The sequence below is a fragment of the Peromyscus maniculatus genome, chromosome 21, assembly GCF_049852395.1.
Source record: "Peromyscus maniculatus bairdii isolate BWxNUB_F1_BW_parent chromosome 21, HU_Pman_BW_mat_3.1, whole genome shotgun sequence".
Classification (NCBI taxonomy): Eukaryota; Metazoa; Chordata; class Mammalia; order Rodentia; family Cricetidae; genus Peromyscus; species Peromyscus maniculatus.
In genome coordinates, this window is record NC_134872.1 from 50,050,762 (window position 1) to 50,069,523 (window position 18,762).

The 18,762-nt window shown below is 52.4% G+C and overlaps 1 protein-coding gene across 2 annotated transcripts in view; it reads left to right on the forward strand.

The window, feature by feature from the left end:
* Spats1 (spermatogenesis associated serine rich 1) overlaps positions 1 to 18,762 on the forward strand; it is a 55,436-nt gene that overhangs the window by 5,746 nt on the left and 30,928 nt on the right. For both annotated transcript variants that reach the window (XM_016003535.3, XM_016003538.3), the window contains exons 3-4: positions 3,043 to 3,190; positions 6,753 to 6,904. In XM_016003535.3, coding sequence (XP_015859021.3) covers positions 3,043 to 3,190; positions 6,753 to 6,904 — 300 coding nt within the window. The remainder of the gene's footprint in view (positions 1 to 3,042; positions 3,191 to 6,752; positions 6,905 to 18,762) is intronic.

The following is an 18,762-nucleotide window of genomic DNA, read 5'->3' on the forward strand; positions in this document are numbered from 1 at the left end:
CACAGAAGCTGTGTCTAGGCCCCTAAGCCTGTCATGGCAGCTGTGTGGTCAAGCTGTCATGTCGTGTCGTGCCCCCCCCCCCCCCCCCCCCCCCCCCGGCCATGCTACACGTACATACAGATAAAATAAAACAAAGTGAAAAAGGTTCAGTTCCAGGCCATGAAGCATCGTGTCTTAATTGACAGCCCTTGTTCTTTGTGGTTCATAAAACAATGTTAAAATTGATGGTGCCGGACAGATCTCTGTGAGTTCAAGGCCAGCCTGATCTACAGAGAGAGTTCCAGGACAGGTACCAAAACTACATGGAGAAACCCTGTCTCAGAAAACCAAAAAACAAACAAACAAACAACAACAAAAGATGGTGTCTTATGCTCAGTGAAATATAGTATTTGCATGTAAGAATCCAAGTTTCTAATTTCTGTTTTAGTTGAATCCCACAGGTTTTGATGTGTAGGACCTAAGTTCATTGAAAGTTAATGTGGTTTCCATTATGATTTCTTTCTGATGAATTATTCAGCAGTGTGGTTTGAGCTCCCAGGCTTACGGTGGGGTTTTGGCTTGGGGCTGTCTCTATTATTGATTTCTGATTGTGTTGCTTTGAGGTCTGAGTGGAGTCTATATGGTATTTTGTTGGCTCTTTCGTGGCCTAGTATAAAGGTGGTTCCTTCTCTGGTTGCTGGAGACTGTCTTGCCCTCCTCACGGCTCTGTCCCTTTCCTAGGCCTTGACTATGGCAGCTACTCAGCCCTCCGGTCACCACTGGCCTCGCTGTACTAAGGCTACTCTGGGTTCTGGAGCTCTGGGAGTCTATAACTGCCGCAGGCCTCAGTCCTGTGCCACACCCCAGAAAACCTGAAGATGGGGTGGAGGATTTTGAAGAGAGGAAGTAGCTCAGCTGACTTTTGATGTTTGTATTCACAAGTAAAATGCTGGGAAGGGTGTGGTGTGTGTCCACTCTATCTCAATCACCAGGGTAACTCTGGGAAGGATGTGGTGTGTGTGTGTGTGTGTGTGTGTGTGTGTGTGTCCATCCTATCTCAATCATCAGTGTGATCTGGGAAGGGTGTGGTGTGTGTCCACCCTATCTCAATCACCAGTGTGATCTGGGAAGGGTGTGGTGTGTGTCCATCCTATCTCAATCACCAGGGTAACTCTGGGAAGGGTGTGGTGTGTGTGTGTGTCAGCTCCTTTCACTTATCCTCCCTTCCCCTCCCTTTCCATCTTCTCCTCTTCCTCATCCTCCTTCCTCTCTGTCTCTGTCTTTCTCTCTTTTCTATTCCCTTCCTTCCTTCCTTCCTTCCTTCCTTCCTTCCTTCCTTCCTTCCTTCCTTCCTTCCTTCTTTCTTTTTTCTTCTTCTTCTACTTTTTTTTTTAAAAATTTTTCAAGACAGAGTTTCTCTATGTATCCCTGGCTGTCCTGGAACTCACTTTGTAGACCAGGATGGCCTCAAACTCACAGGGATCCTCCTGCCTCTGCCTCCCAAGCATTGGGATTAAGAGTGTACACCACCACAGCCTGGCCTGTATGATTTTCTTACCACGAGCGATTACACTGTGTGATTGAGTTTCTGTGCTCTATGAAGTTATGCACAAAGAAATCCAGTGTCTACTCATCTGACCTTTAAAAAAATTGATTGAGGGGTAGAGCAGTGTCTCAGCCAGGCAGAGGACTTACTGCTTTTGCAGAAGAGTCCACATCAGGCGGCTCACGACCATCTGTAACTCTAGCTCCGTGGGATCTGATGCCCTCTTGTGGCCTCCATGAGCAGCAGCACACATGTAGTACACATACAGACATGCAGGTGTGCACATGTACACATAATTAATAACAATAAAAATAAATCTTAGAAATTAATTAAACAGGGCACATGCTGATGTAAAATGGTAAAGAACAGATTGACTTTTATAAAGTATAAATCATACAGCAAAATAAAAAGACTAGTTCATCTTTCCATATGACAGCCACAGACTTAAAGGACTCTTTTGTCATTATGGGTGGCTGGGAGGGTTAGAATTATTTCTCTTCTTTTTCTTCTCCCTCCTCCTCGAACTCTTTATGTAGCTGAGGGCAACCTTGACCTTTTGATTTTCATGTCCCTACCTCCCAAGTGCTGGGATCACAGGCATGGAGCACCATGCCTGCTTTCTTCAGTGCTGGGGATGGAACCCAGGGCTTCCTGCACACCAAGCAACTGACCTTCAGTCCCAGCCCATGTAATTCTTTACATTTATTCACTCAGATGCTGCTTGAGATCTGAGTCACCTTTGCCAGGCTCTATTCTAGATGCCACGGGGTGGTGGTGGTGGTGGTGGTGGTGGACGGACACAAAGTTACGTTTGTGAGTGAGTGGTTAATAATGGGAGGTGACTTGTGGAAGTTTCGGAAGGCACTTCTTCAGGTCATGAGCCAACTTCTGGAGAACGTGCCAAGGTGTCCACACAGTGAACAGCGACACCCAGCTGCTTCAGAGTTCTCCTCCACTCAGTTTAGAGCAGGTGAGCTGTGTGGAGGCACAGGCAGTCTGGATTAGTGCCCTGGATTTCAGACTCTGGCACCACAGTATTGTTGTCAACCTTGGGTCTAGATTAGTTTTTCCCTGAATGTAGGCATGTGCATAATCTTTTGAACCTGTTTCCTCCTCAGTGTGTGTGTGTGTGTGTGTGTGTGTGTGTGTGTGTGTGTGTGTGTGAATATGAGCGCTTATGAGAGCTAGATGTGATAATGTGTTAACACGACCCCAGGACACAATAAATACTAAATACTAGCTGCTTTAAAATTGTACTTAGCGTATGTGTGAGTACAGGTGTGCTTCTGCCTGGTGCCCATGTGGAGGTTAGAGGACAGCCCTCAGGAGTCAGTTCTTTCTTGCCACTGGTGAGATCTGGGGATTGAACTCAGGTTGTCAGGCCTGGCCGCAAGCCCCTTTACCCACTGAGCCACCTCACCAGATACCCCTCCCCCATTTTTCAAATATAATTTAGGAAATAAAACAGACTGTCAGGTATTTCATCAATATACTTAAATGGAGACCCTGTGTTACAGATGCCAAGCACGGTGATGTTCTAGAATCCAAGAGTTCCTTGACCAACAAGATGGCCTCTGACAGAAGGGCCAGTCTTTCCTCTTCTGATGAAGCAGGTCTGAGAGTCACTGAGCCTCCGGGATCCACTGGGGTGGTGATTCACTCTGAGTAAGTAAGGCTATGTGCATGGGCGTGCGTGCGTGCGTGCGTGCGTGCGTGCGTGCGTGCGTGAGTGCGTGTGTGTGTGTGTGTGTGTGTGTGTGTGTGTGTGTGTGTATGGGGGTGTCTGTTGAGATTTTGACAGTATTGGGGTGAACTATAGCAAGAAGTGGATAGTCTGAGATCAGTGTGCCCTTCTAGGCAAGAACTCTAGAGCTAGGCTACCCAGGTTCAAATCCAAACTCTTCCACTAATGGTCTGTGTGAATTCGAGCAAACTGCATCGTTCTCTAGGCCTTCGGTTTTTTTGAATCATTTATTTATGTACCCCTCCCCCATATGTGTGCCTGCATGCCATTATGAACATGTGGAGGTCAAAGGGACAACTTGAGAGAGTTACACACACACGCAAACATACAAAAGAATGAAAGAAAATAAAGAATGAGCATCCTAAGAGATACAATCAGGACTATAATTACCGGGGCTGGAGAGATGGCTCGGTGGTTATGAGCACCAGCTGCTCTTCCAGAGGACCTGAGTTCAATTCCCAGCAACCACACGGCAGCTCACAACCAGCTATAGTGGGATCTGATGCCCTCTTCTGGCATACATGCAGATAGATCACTTATATACATAAAATAAATAAATCTTAAACAAACAGACACCCCTCCCCACCAATAAAAACAAACTTCTTAAGGCTGAGAATGTAGCTCAGCATAGAACACATACTTGCCAGAATGCCAAGGCCCTGGGTCCAACCTGGGTCCTTCTTTGTAAAAATGATAAAAGAAAAAGATCAGAGTGATAGAGAGATGAGCACACTTCTTATGAAGACCACAGACTTTCCAGTGCTCTACCTCCCGTCGCTCCTTCAAGCAATACAGGAAGACAGGAAAAAGTAAGAGGACATAAGTGGACACTGGAAGAGAACGGAGCCCTCACCTGCACTCTGGTTGAAGTCTCTCACTGGCTGAGAGCCAAGAATTCCAGTGCAGAGGCCTGGAGAGGTGCCTCACCTGGCTTTGGTTCCCAGAACCCACAAGGTGGTTCACAAACACCAGGAACTCCAGTTCCAGGGGGTCTGATGCCCTCTTCTGGCCACATGGGCACTGTGTGTACATGGTACCCTTACATTGCAGGTAAAACACTCATACACAAAAAATAAATCTTTAAAATACATATAACAAAACAAAGGAATTTTATCCTTATCTATCTATCTATCTATCTATCTATCTATCTATCTATCTATCTATCTACCTATTTATTTTTGTTTTTCGAGACAGGGTTTCTCTGTGTAGCTTTGGAGCCTTTCCTGGAACTCACTCTATAGCCCAGGCTGGCCTCGAACTCACAGAGATCTGCTTGGCTCTGCCTCCTGAGTGCTAAGATTAAGGGCAAGTGCCACCACTGCCCCACCTTATCCCCTTTTAACTGTACAGTGAAGTAGCATCAATTACATTCATAGTGTCTTACAACCTTTGCCACTGCCTATATATTTTTTTAATTATTTGTTTTTATTTTATGTACGTTGGTGTTTTGCCTGCTTGTATGTCTGTGTGAGGGTGTCAGATCCCCTGAAACTGGAGTTACAGACAGTTGTGAGCTGTCATGTGGGTGCTGGGATTTGAACCTGGGTCCTCTGGAAGAGCAGTCAGTGCTCTCAACTGCTGAGCCATCTCTCCAGCCCACCACTGTCTATTTTCAAAACAATTCATCAATCCAAACACAAACTCTGTGTCCATTGAGCAGTGTTCTTTCCTCCTCAGCTCCTAGAAACTTCTCAGCTACCCTCTGTCCTTGTATTAGTAGAGCCATATTGATTTGTTCTATGTCTGGCTAATTTTTACTTCAGATAATTGTTTCAAGGCTCACCCATGTGGTAGCATGTTGCAGAACTCCACTCTTTGTAAGGCTGAGTTTTATTCCTATGTGTAAGCTGAACTTCATCTGTTCACCTACCTGTTGCTGGATGCTTGGAGTTATTTTCTGCAATGCACAGCCATAGATCAGTGCCTTCCTGAGTTTTTGTTTTCTGTTCTTGTGAGTACATACACAGGGGTAGAGTTGCTGGGTCATGGAGCAATTCCATGTTTTACTGTATGAGGAGCTAGTACTTTGATTGCTTTTTAAAAAATGTTGGTTTAAATATGTATGTATGTGTTCCATATGCATGCCTGGTGCCTGTGGAGGCCAGAAGAGGGCATCAGATTCCTTAGAACTGGAGGTACAGGTAGTTGTGAGCTACCATGTGGGTGCTGGAAATTGAACCCAGGTTCTCTATAAAAACAGCAAGTGCTCCTAACTGATTAGCAATCTCTCCAGCCTGTTTTTAAAAATTACATTTAATTTATTAATTACTTTGGTGTGTGGTTGGGTGTATGCCTGGAGGTTAGAGGACCACTAACAAGAGTTGATTCTTTCCTCCTGGAAACATGGGTTACCAGGGATCAAACTCAGGTCCACAGGCAGCAAACAGCTTTACCTGCTGTTGGTTGTTTTCACTCTTTACTCTTTGGCGGCCCACCACCCAGTTGCCAGATAAATCACACGGAGTCTTATTATTACTTATAAATGCCTGGCCTTAGCTTGGCTTGTTTCTAGCCAGTTTTTCTTAAATTATCCTGTCTACCTTTTGCTTCTGGGCTTTTATCTTTCTCTATTCTATATCCCTTTCTTTCTTTCTTTCTTTTTTTTTTCTTTCTTTCTTTCTTTCTTTCTTTCTTTCTTTCTTTCTCTCTCTCTCTCTCTCTCTCTCTCTCTCTCTCTCTCTTTCTTTCTTTCTTTTTAACTCTGTGGCTTGCTATGTAGCTGGGTGGCTGGCCCCTGGAATCCTCTCTCCTTTTCTCATTCCTTCATTTCTATTCCCAGATTTCTCCTTCTATATATTCTCTCTACCTGCCCAGTCCCACTTATCCTCTCTCCTGCCTTGCTATTGACTGGTCAGCTCTTCATTAGACCCATCAGGTGTTTTAGACAGGTACAGTAACACAGCTTCACAGAGTTAAACAAATGCAACATAAAGGAATGCAACACATCTTTGCATCATTAAACAAATGTTCCACAGCATAAACAAATGTAACACATTTTTGAATAATATTCTACAACATTTACCCAATGTTTTGTTCTTTCTATCTATCTCTATATCTATGTATGTATGTATCTATATATCTATGCATCTATCTATCTATCTATCTATCTATCTATCTATCTATCTATCTATATTTATCTATATATTTGGTTTTTCCAGACAGGGTTCTCTGTATATCCCTGGCTTTCCTGGAACTCACTCTGTAGACCAGGCTGGCCTTGAACTCAGAGATCCACCTGCTTCTGTCTCCTGGGTGCTGGTAGGCATAAGCCACCACTGCCCAGCTAACCTGATTGTTTTAAAGCATTGATATTTTGAGTAAGTTTTAGTACCTTCAAGTTGTGAGTCAGTAAAACTGCTCAGGGAGTTTATAGAGAGTGAGGCCAGTCCTGTTGCTGAGAACTCATGTGCTGCTAATATAGGATTAGTTTGATTTTTCAGTTTGAGCAGAGAGGCCATTCTAATCCTGCCACTTGCCTTCCAGCACAGCTGTGGAGATGGGTCAGAAGTCCTCCTCCTCCTCTTCTTCCTCCTCCCCTTCCTCTGCACAGTCTCATCGCTCCTCTGAATTTTCACTGCCTGGATTCCAAAAGGAAAAATATCCTGAGGAATTCAGCCTGCTTAAGTCACAGACAAGTGAGTAGGCCCCAGGCCTTCCTCCATAGGCCTCTGCTTCTGGGGCCTTTTCAGTAATCTGTCATATTATGGGCCAAGTCACGGAAGACCTCCCCTGCCCAGTGCCAGCTCTGGCATGTTTCCTCTTGGGTCCTCATGATGGCTGTGTGGGAGGTATGTATAGTCATATGGTTTTCACAGGTGAAAGGTCTTAGTGTAAGTGCCACAAAAAGTATTGAAGCAATATAGAAGTGTATTGACTACAAACCCCTCTTACTCAGTATTCTCCAACCATATTCTTCCCCATAGCCGTGAAGAGCTGACTTTTGAAATATGTACACTGTGTATGTATGTACGCACATAATCCAAAAGCAGCCATATGTTGTATAATGCCGCTTTGGCCAGCAGTGGCCTGCATATATGACAGCATTCCACCAAAATATGATGCAGCTGAAAACTTCCCATTGTCTGGTGATGTCATAACTCTCCTAACATGGTCACACACGAGACTTGAGTCTGTGGTGATACTGGTGGTGATACTGGCCAGTTATATTAAGGCATAGCACACACATCATATCTGATAATGATAAATAACTGTACCACTGGCTTAGATGTTTAGTGTGCTGCACTATAGCATCATTATAAAGTGTACTCTCTCTACTTATTACGAGAAGTTAAGGGGCTGGGCAAGGGTGCTTAGCGGACAAAGGCCCCTGTGTCTGAGTGAGTCTGGAGGAGGAAGAGGAGGAGGACTTCTGACCCATCTCCACAGCTGGGCTGGAAGGCAAGTGGCAGGGTTAGAAGGCCTCTCTGCTCACACTGTGTCCACAGTCAGGAAGGACAGGGGTGGTGTGGGAATGGCTGGTGCTCAGCTTGCTTCTCCTTTTCATTCAATCCAGGATGTAGTCCACACCCCAGCCTTCCTACCTCAGCTAACCCAGTCTAGACACTCTCACAGACGTGCTCAGAGATGTGTCTCCTAGGTGACTCTGGATCCCATCAAGGTGACAGCAGCAGCTCCCTCACTGACCTCTCTGTGTAGGTCTGTGTAAGCACACTGTGGTGTTCAAAGAAGAACAAAGCAGCCCAATGACACATTTCCCCAGTCACTCAGTGCCACACATGTAAAAAAACTGAGTTGTGGTATACACGGTATACCACAGTATACCACCTTTAATCATCGCAGAGATCACAGACCTTTTCATGCATCCACGCTTTAGGTCTATGTGACTGTTTGCATTAGTTATTTTTCTTTTCCTAGAAGATCATTTTTATTTTATATATATGAGTGTTTGTTTGCATGTATGTGTGTGCACCTGGTCTGTGTCTGGTGCCCATGGGAGCCAGAAAGGGGGTATCAGATAAATAACTATACCACTGGTTTAGATATTTAGTGTACTACACAATACCATCTTCATTGGAACTGGAGTTACAGATGGTTGTAGGCCATCATGTGGGTGCTAAGAACTGAACCTGGGTCCTCTGGAAGAGCAGTCAGTGCTCTTAACTGCAGAGGCATCTCTCCAACCCCAGTATTAGTTATTCGTCTGTTGCTGGGATAAAATGCCACGACCAAAAACAACTTAAAGATTTATTATAGATTACAGCTCCAGAGGGATAGACTCCAGAATGTTGGGGAAGGCAGGTGGGGGAGGCAAGGGGTAGGAAGCAGAGGGGTCACATTTCACCCCTACATGGGAAGCAGTGGGGACAGAGAACAGGAAATGGGCAAAGCCATAAACCCCAGTAACGCACTTCCTTCATTAGGGCTTGGGACAGGGTGGGTTAGAGGACGGAGGGAGCGGAGAGGACGGCTCAGTAGGCAAAGTGCCTGCCACACAAGCATGAAGATCAGAGTTTGGATCCCAGCACCCATGTAAAAGCTGAAAGTGTGAGCCCGTGTGAGCGTGAGAGCCCGCGTGAGCCCATGTGAACATGAGAGCCCGTGTGAGCATGAGAGCCTGTGTGAGCATGAGAGCCAGTGTGAGCCCGTGTGAGCATGAGAGCCCGTGTGAGCATGAGAGCCCGTGTGAACATGAGAGCCCGTGTGAACATGAGAGCCCGTGTGAGCATGAGAGCCTGTGTGAGCCCGTGTAAGCATGAGAGCCTGTGTGAGCATGAGAGCCTGTGTGAGCATGAGAGCCTGTGTGAGCATGAGAGCCCGTGTGAGCATGAGAGCCCGTGTGAACATGAGAGCCCATGTGAACATGAGAGCCCGTGTGAACATGAGAGCCCGTGTGAGCATGAGAGCCCGTGTGAGCATGAGAGCCTGTGTGAGCCCGTGTGAGCATGAGAGCCCGTGTGAGCATGAGAGCCCGTGTGAGCATGAGAGCCTGTGTGAGCCCGTGTGAACATGGGAGCCCGTGTGAGCATGAGAGCCCGTGTGAACATGAGAGCCCGTGTGAGCATGAGAGCACGTATGAGCCCGTGTGAGCATGAGAGCCCATGTGAGCATGAGAGCCCATGAGAGCCCGTGTGAACATGAGAGCCCGTGTGAGCATGAGAGCCCGTGTGAGCCCGTGTGAGCCCGTGTGAGCCCGTGTGAGCATGAGAGCCTGTGTGAGCATGAGAGCCCGTGTGAGCATGAGAGCCCGTGTGAACATGAGAGCCCGTGTGAACATGAGAGCCCGTGTGAACATGAGAGCCCGTGTGAGCATGAGAGCCCGTGTGAGCATGAGAGCCCGTGTGAGCATGAGAGCCCGTGTGAGCATGAGAGCCTGTGTGAGCCCGTGTGAGCATGAGAGCCCGTGTGAGCATGAGAGCCTGTGTGAGCATGTGAGCCCGTGTGAACATGAGAGCCCGTGTGACCATGAGAGCCTGTGTGAGCCCGTGTGAACATTGAACATGAGAGCCCATGTGAACATGAGAGCCCGTGTGAGCCCGTGTGAGCATGAGAGCCCGTGTGAGCATGAGAGCCCGTGTGAGCATGAGAGCCTGTGTGAACATGAGAGCCCGTGTGAACATGAGAGCCCGTGAGAGCCCGTGTGAGCATGAGAGCCCGTGTGAACATGAGAGCCTGTGTGAACATGAGAGCCTGTGTGAGCATGAGAGCCCGTGTGAGCATGAGAGCCTGTGTGTGCTTGAGAGCCCGTGTGAGCCCGTGTGAGCCCGTGTGAGCATGAGAGCCCGTGTGAGCATGAGAGCCCGTGTGAGCATGAGAGCCCGTGTGAGCATGAGAGCCCGTGTGAGCATGAGAGCCCGTGTGAGCATGAGAGCCCGTGTGAGCATGAGAGCCCGTGTGAACATGAGAGCCCGTGTGAGCGTGTGAGCCCGTGTGAGCATGAGAGCCCGTGTGAGCATGAGAGCCCATGAGAGCCCGTGTGACCATGAGAGCCCGTGTGAGCATGAGAGCCCGTGTGAACATGAGAGCCCGTGTGAACATGAGAGCCCGTGTGAACATGAGAGCCCGTGTGAACATGAGAGCCTGTGTGAGCCCGTGTGAGCATGAGAGCCCGTGTGAGCATGAGAGCCCGTGTGAACATGAGAGCCCGTGTGAACATGAGAGCCCGTGTGAGCCCGTGTGAGCATGAGAGCCCGTGTGAGCATGAGAGCCTGTGTGAGCCCGTGTGAGCCCGTGTGAGCCCGTGTGAACATGAGAGCCTGTGTGAGCATGAGAGCCTGTGTGAGCATGAGAGCCTGTGTGAGCCCGTGTGAGCCCGTGTGAGCCCGTGTGAACATGAGAGCCTGTGTGAGCATGAGAGCCCATGTGAGCATGAGAGCCTGTGTGAGCATGAGAGCCCGTGTGAGCATGAGAGCCTGTGTGAGCCCATGTGAACATGAGAGCCCGTGTGAACATGAGAGTCCGTGTGAGCCCGTGTGAGCATGAGAGCCCGTGTGAGCATGAGAGCCCGTGTGAGCATGAGAGCCTGTGTGAACATGAGAGCCCGTGTGAACATGAGAGCCCGTGAGAGCCCGTGTGAGCATGAGAGCCCGTGTGAACATGAGAGCCTGTGTGAGCATGAGAGCCTGTGTGAGCATGAGAGCCTGTGTGAGCATGAGAGCCCGTGTGAACATGAGAGCCCGTGTGAGCCCGTGTGAGCATGAGAGGCCGTGTGAGCGTGAGAGACCATGTGAACATGAGAGCCCGTGTGAACATGAGAGCCCGTGTGAGCCCGTGTGAGCATGAGAGCCCGTGTGAGCATGAGAGCCTGTGTGAACATGAGAGCCCGTGTGAGCATGAGAGCCTGTGTGTGCTTGAGAGCCCGTGTGAGCATGAGAGCCCGTGTGAACATGAGAGCCCGTGTGAGCGTGTGAGCCCGTGTGAGCATGAGAGCCCGTGTGAGCATGAGAGCCCATGAGAGCCCGTGTGAACATGAGAACCCGTGTGAGCATGAGAGCCCGTGTGAACATGAGAGCCCGTGTGGACATGAGAGCCCGTGTGAACATGAGAGCCTGTGTGAGCCCGTGTGAGCATGAGAGCCCGTGTGAGCATGAGAGCCCGTGTGAACATGAGAGCCCGTGTGAACATGAGAGCCCGTGTGAGCCCGTGTGAGCATGAGAGCCCGTGTGAGCATGAGAGCCTGTGTGAGCCCGTGTGAGCCCGTGTGAACATGAGAGCCTGTGTGAGCATGAGAGCCTGTGTGAGCATGAGAGCCTGTGTGAGCCCGTGTGAGCCCGTGTGAGCCCGTGTGAACATGAGAGCCTGTGTGAGCATGAGAGCCCATGTGAGCATGAGAGCCTGTGTGAGCATGAGAGCCCGTGTGAGCATGAGAGCCTGTGTGAGCCCATGTGAACATGAGAGCCCGTGTGAACATGAGAGTCCGTGTGAGCCCGTGTGAGCATGAGAGCCCGTGTGAGCATGAGAGCCCGTGTGAGCATGAGAGCCTGTGTGAACATGAGAGCCCGTGTGAACATGAGAGCCCGTGAGAGCCCGTGTGAGCATGAGAGCCCGTGTGAACATGAGAGCCTGTATGAGCATGAGAGCCTGTGTGAGCATGAGAGCCTGTGTGAGCATGAGAGCCCGTGTGAACATGAGAGCCCGTGTGAGCCCGTGTGAGCATGAGAGGCCGTGTGAGCATGAGAGACCGTGTGAGCATGAGAGCCCGTGTGAACATGAGAGCCCGTGTGAGCATGAGAGCCTGTGTGAGCCCGTGTGAACATGGGAGCCCGTGTGAGCCCGTGTGAGCATGAGAGGCCGTGTGAGCATGAGAGACCGTGTGAACATGAGAGCCCGTGTGAACATGAGAGCCCGTGTGAGCCCGTGTGAGCATGAGAGCCCGTGTGAGCATGAGAGCCTGTGTGAACATGAGAGCCCGTGTGAGCATGAGAGCCTGTGTGTGCTTGAGAGCCCGTGTGAGCATGAGAGCCCGTGTGAACATGAGAGCCCGTGTGAGCGTGTGAGCCCGTGTGAGCATGAGAGCCCGTGTGAGCATGAGAGCCCATGAGAGCCCGTGTGAACATGAGAACCCGTGTGAGCATGAGAGCCCGTGTGAACATGAGAGCCCGTGTGGACATGAGAGCCCGTGTGAACATGAGAGCCTGTGTGAGCCCGTGTGAGCATGAGAGCCCGTGTGAGCATGAGAGCCCGTGTGAACATGAGAGCCCGTGTGAACATGAGAGCCCGTGTGAGCCCGTGTGAGCATGAGAGCCCGTGTGAGCATGAGAGCCTGTGTGAGCCCGTGTGAGCCCGTGTGAGCCCGTGTGAACATGAGAGCCTGTGTGAGCATGAGAGCCCGTGTGAGCATGAGAGCCCGGGTGAGCATGAGAGCCCGTGTGAGCATGAGAGCCCGTGTGAGCATGAGAGCCCATGTGAGCATGAGAGCCTGGGTGAGCCCGTGTGAGACCGTGTGAGCATGAGAGCCTGTGTGAGCATGAGAGCCCGTGTGAGCATGAGAGCCTGTGTGAGCCCGTGTGAGCCCGTGTGAGCATGAGAGCCCGTGTGAGCATGTGAGCCTGTGTTAGCATGAGAGCCCGTGTGAGCATGTGAGCCTGTGTGAGCATGAGAGCCCGAGTGAACATGAGAGCCCGTGTGAGCATGAGAGCCCGTGTGAGCATGAGAGCCCGTGTGAACATGAGAGCCCGTGTGAGCATGAGAGCCTGTGTGAGCCCGTGTGAACATGGGAGCCCGTGTGAGCCCGTGTGAGCATGAGAGCCCGTGTGAACATGAGAGCCTGTGTGAGCCCGTGTGAGCATGAGAGCCCGTGTGAGCATGAGAGCCCATGAGAGCCCGTGTGAACATGAGAGCCCGTGTGAGCATGAGAGCCCGTGTGAGCCCGTGTTAGCCCGTGTGAGCATGAGAGCCTGTGTGAGCATGAGAGCCCGTGTGAGCATGAGAGCCCGTGTGAACATGAGAGCCCGTGTGAACATGAGAGCCCGTGTGAACATGAGAGCCCGTGTGAGCATGAGAGCCCATGTGAGCATGAGAGCCCGTGTGAGCATGAGAGCCCGTGTGAGCATGAGAGCCTGTGTGAGCCCGTGTGAGCATGAGAGCCCGTGTGAGCATGAGAGCCCGTGTGAGCATGAGAGCCCGTGTGAACATGAGAGCCCGTGTGAGCATGAGAGCCCGTATGAGCATGAGAGCCCGTGTGAGCATGAGAGCCTGTGTTAGCATGAGAGCCCGTGTGAGCATGAGAGCCTGTGTGAGCCCATGTGAACATGAGAGCCCGTGTGAGTCCGTGTGAGCATGAGAGCCCGTGTGAGCATGAGAGCCCGTGTGAGCATGAGAGCCTGTGTGAACATGAGAGCCCGTGTGAACATGAGAGCCCGTGAGAGCCCCTGTGAGCATGAGAGCCCGTGTGAACATGAGAGCCTGTGTGAACATGAGAGCCTGTGTGAGCATGAGAGCCCGTGTGAGCATGAGAGCCTGTGTGTGCTTGAGAGCCCGTGTGAGCATGAGAGCCCGTGTGAACATGAGAGCCTGTGTGAGCATGTGAGCCCGTGTGAGCGTGTGAGCCCGTGTGAGCATGAGAGCCCGTGTGAGCATGAGAGCCCATGAGAGCCCGTGTGAGCATGAGAGCCCGTGTGAGCATGAGAGCCCGTGTGAACATGAGAGCCTGTGTGAGCCCGTGTGAGCATGAGAGCCCGTGTGAGCATGAGAGCACGTGTGAACATGAGAGCCCGTGTGAACATGAGAGCCCGTGTGAGCCCGTGTGAGCATGAGAGCCCGTGTGAGCATGAGAGCCTGTGTGAGCCCGTGTGAGCCCGTGTGAGCCCTTGTGAACATGAGAGCCTGTGTGAGCATGAGAGCCTGTGTGAGCATGAGAGACCGTGTGAACATGAGAGCCCGTGTGAACATGAGAGCCGGTGTGAGCCCGTGTGAGCATGAGAGCCCGTGTGAGCATGAGAGCCTGTGTGAACATGAGAGCCCGTGTGAGCATGAGAGCCTGTGTGTGCTTGAGAGCCCGTGTGAGCATGAGAGCCCGTGTGAACATGAGAGCCCGTGTGAGCGTGTGAGCCCGTGTGAGCATGAGAGCCCGTGTGAGCATGAGAGCCCATGAGAGCCCGTGTGAACATGAGAACCCGTGTGAGCATGAGAGCCCGTGTGAACATGAGAGCCCGTGTGAACATGAGAGCCCGTGTGAACATGAGAGCCCGTGTGAACATGAGAGCCTGTGTGAGCCCGTGTGAGCATGAGAGCCTGTGTGAGCATGAGAGCCCGTGTGAGCATGAGAGCCTGTGTGAGCCCGTGTGAGCCCGTGTGAGCCCGTGTGAACATGAGAGCCTGTGTGAGCATGAGAGCCCGTGTGAGCATGAGAGCCCGTGTGAGCATGAGAGCCCGTGTGAGCATGAGAGCCCGTGTGAGCATGAGAGCCCGTGTGAACATGAGAGCCTGTGTGAGCATGAGAGCCCGTGTGAACATGAGAGCCCGTGTGAGCATGAGAGCCCGTGTGAACATGAGAGCCCGTGTGAGCATGAGAGCCCGTGTGAACATGAGAGCCCATGTGAGCATGAGAGCCCGTGTGAGCATGAGAGCCCGTGTGAGCATGAGAGCCCGGGTGAGCATGAGAGCCCGTGTGAGCATGAGAGCCCGTGTGAGCATGAGAGCCCATGTGAGCATGAGAGCCTGGGTGAGCCCGTGTGAGACCGTGTGAGCATGAGAGCCTGTGTGAGCATGAGAGCCCGTGTGAGCATGAGAGCCTGTGTGAGCATGAGAGCCTGTGTGAGCCCGTGTGAACATGGGAGCCCGTGTGAGCCCGTGTGAGCATGAGAGCCCGTGTGAACATGAGAGCCTGTGTGAGCCCGTGTGAGCATGAGAGCCCGTGTGAGCATGAGAGCCCATGAGAGCCCGTGTGAACATGAGAGCCCGTGTGAGCATGAGAGCCCGTGTGAGCCCGTGTGAGCCCGTGTGAGCATGAGAGCCTGTGTGAGCATGAGAGCCCGTGTGAGCATGAGAGCCCGTGTGAACATGAGAGCCCGTGTGAACATGAGAGCCCGTGTGAACATGAGAGCCCGTGTGAGCATGAGAGCCCATGTGAGCATGAGAGCCCGTGTGAGCATGAGAGCCCGTGTGAGCATGAGAGCCTGTGTGAGCCCGTGTGAGCATGAGAGCCCGTGTGAGCATGAGAGCCCGTGTGAGCATGAGAGCCCGTGTGAACATGAGAGCCCGTGTGACCATGAGAGCCCGTATGAGCATGAGAGCCCGTGTGAGCATGAGAGCCTGTGTTAGCATGAGAGCCCGTGTGAGCATGAGAGCCTGTGTGAGCCCGTGTGAACATGAGAGCCCGTGTGAGTCCGTGTGAGCATGAGAGCCCGTGTGAGCATGAGAGCCCGTGTGAACATGAGAGCCTGTATGAACATGAGAGCCGGTGTGAACATGAGAGCCCGTGAGAGCCCGTGTGAGCATGAGAGCCCGTGTGAACATGAGAGCCTGTGTGAACATGAGAGCCTGTGTGAGCATGAGAGCCCGTGTGAGCATGAGAGCCTGTGTGTGCTTGAGAGCCCGTGTGAGCATGAGAGCCCGTGTGAACATGAGAGCCTGTGTGAGCATGTGAGCCCGTGTGAGCGTGTGAGCCCGTGTGAGCATGAGAGCCTGTGTTAGCATGAGAGCCCGTGTGAGCATGAGAGCCTGTGTGAGCCCATGTGAACATGAGAGCCCGTGTGAGTCCGTGTGAGCATGAGAGCCCGTGTGAGCATGAGAGCCCGTGTGAGCATGAGAGCCTGTGTGAACATGAGAGCCCGTGTGAACATGAGAGCCCGTGAGAGCCCCTGTGAGCATGAGAGCCCGTGTGAACATGAGAGCCTGTGTGAACATGAGAGCCTGTGTGAGCATGAGAGCCCGTGTGAGCATGAGAGCCTGTGTGTGCTTGAGAGCCCGTGTGAGCATGAGAGCCCGTGTGAACATGAGAGCCCGTGTGAACATGAGAGCCCGTGTGAACATGAGAGCCCGTGTGAACATGAGAGCCCGTGTGAACATGAGAGCCTGTGTGAGCCCGTGTGAGCATGAGAGCCCGTGTGAGCATGAGAGCACGTGTGAACATGAGAGCCCGTGTGAACATGAGAGCCCGTGTGAGCCCGTGTGAGCATGAGAGCCCGTGTGAGCATGAGAGCCTGTGTGAGCCCGTGTGAGCCCGTGTGAACCCGTGTGAACATGAGAGCCTGTGTGAGCATGAGAGCCTATGTGAGCATGAGAGACCGTGTGAACATGAGAGCCCGTGTGAACATGAGAGCCCGTTTGAGCCCGTGTGAGCATGAGAGCCCGTGTGAGCATGAGAGCCTGTGTGAACATGAGAGCCCGTGTGAGCATGAGAGCCTGTGTGTGCTTGAGAGCCCGTGTGAGCATGAGAGCCCGTGTGAACATGAGAGCCCGTGTGAGCGTGTGAGCCCGTGTGAGCATGAGAGCCCGTGTGAGCATGAGAGCCCATGAGAGCCCGTGTGAACATGAGAACCCGTGTGAGCATGAGAGCCCGTGTGAACATGAGAGCCCGTGTGAACATGAGAGCCCGTGTGAACATGAGAGCCCGTGTGAACATGAGAGCCTGTGTGAGCCCGTGTGAGCATGAGAGCCTGTGTGAGCATGAGAGCCCGTGTGAGCATGAGAGCCTGTGTGAGCCCGTGTGAGCCCGTGTGAGCCCGTGTGAACATGAGAGCCTGTGTGAGCATGAGAGCCCGTGTGAGCATGAGAGCCCGTGTGAGCATGAGAGCCCGTGTGAGCATGAGAGCCCGTGTGAGCATGAGAGCCCGTGTGAACATGAGAGCCTGTGTGAGCATGAGAGCCCGTGTGAACATGAGAGCCCGTGTGAGCATGAGAGCCCGTGTGAACATGAGAGCCCGTGTGAGCATGAGAGCCCGTGTGAACATGAGAGCCCATGTGAGCATGAGAGCCCATGTGAGCATGAGAGCCCGTGTGAGCATGAGAGCCCGTGTGAGCATGAGAGCCCGGGTGAGCATGAGAGCCCGTGTGAGCATGAGAGCCTGTGTGAGCATGAGAGCCCATGTCAGCATGAGAGCCTGGGTGAGCCCGTGTGAGACCGTGTGAGCATGAGAGCCTGTGTGAGCATGAGAGCCCGTGTGAGCATGAGAGCCTGTGTGAGCCCGTGTGAGCCCGTGTGAGCATGAGAGCCCGTGTGAGCATGTGAGCCTGTGTTAGCATGAGAGCCCGTGTGAGCATGTGAGCCTGTGTGAGCATGAGAGCCCGAGTGAACATGAGAGCCCGTGTGAGCATGAGAGCCCGTGTGAGCATGAGAGCCCGTGTGAACATGAGAGCCCGTGTGAGCATGAGAGCCTGTGTGAGCCCGTGTGAACATGGGAGCCCGTGTGAGCCCGTGTGAGCATGAGAGCCCGTGTGAACATGAGAGCCTGTGTGAGCCCGTGTGAGCATGAGAGCCCGTGTGAGCATGAGAGCCCATGAGAGCCCGTGTGAACATGAGAGCCCGTGTGAGCATGAGAGCCCGTGTGAGCCCGTGTGAGCCCGTGTGAGCATGAGAGCCTGTGTGAGCATGAGAGCCCGTGTGAGCATGAGAGCCCGTGTGAACATGAGAGCCCGTGTGAACATGAGAGCCCGTGTGAACATGAGAGCCCGTGTGAGCATGAGAGCCCATGTGAGCATGAGAGCCCGTGTGAGCATGAGAGCCCGTGTGAGCATGAGAGCCTGTGTGAGCCCGTGTGAGCATGAGAGCCCGTGTGAGCATGAGAGCCCGTGTGAGCATGAGAGCCCGTGTGAACATGAGAGCCCGTGTGACCATGAGAGCCCGTATGAGCATGAGAGCCCGTGTGAGCATGAGAGCCTGTGTTAGCATGAGAGCCCGTGTGAGCATGAGAGCCTGTGTGAGCCCGTGTGAACATGAGAGCCCGTGTGAGTCCGTGTGAGCATGAGAGCCCGTGTGAGCATGAGAGCCCGTGTGAGCATGAGAGCCTGTATGAACATGAGAGCCGGTGTGAACATGAGAGCCCGTGAGAGCCCGTGTGAGCATGAGAGCCCGTGTGAACATGAGAGCCTGTGTGAACATGAGAGCCTGTGTGAGCATGAGAGCCCGTGTGAGCATGAGAGCCTGTGTGTGCTTGAGAGCCCGTGTGAGCATGAGAGCCCGTGTGAACATGAGAGCCTGTGTGAGCATGTGAGCCCGTGTGAGCGTGTGAGCCCGTGTGAGCATGAGAGCCTGTGTTAGCATGAGAGCCCGTGTGAGCATGAGAGCCTGTGTGAGCCCGTGTGAACATGAGAGCCCGTGTGAGTCCGTGTGAGCATGAGAGCCCGCGTGAGCATGAGAGCCCGTGTGAGCATGAGAGCCTGTGTGAACATGAGAGCCCGTGTGAACATGAGAGCCCGTGAGAGCCCCTGTGAGCATGAGAGCCCGTGTGAACATGAGAGCCTGTGTGAACATGAGAGCCTGTGTGAGCATGAGAGCCCGTGTGAGCATGAGAGCCTGTGTGTGCTTGAGAGCCCGTGTGAGCATGAGAGCCCGTGTGAACATGAGAGCCTGTGTGAGCATGTGAGTCCGTGTGAG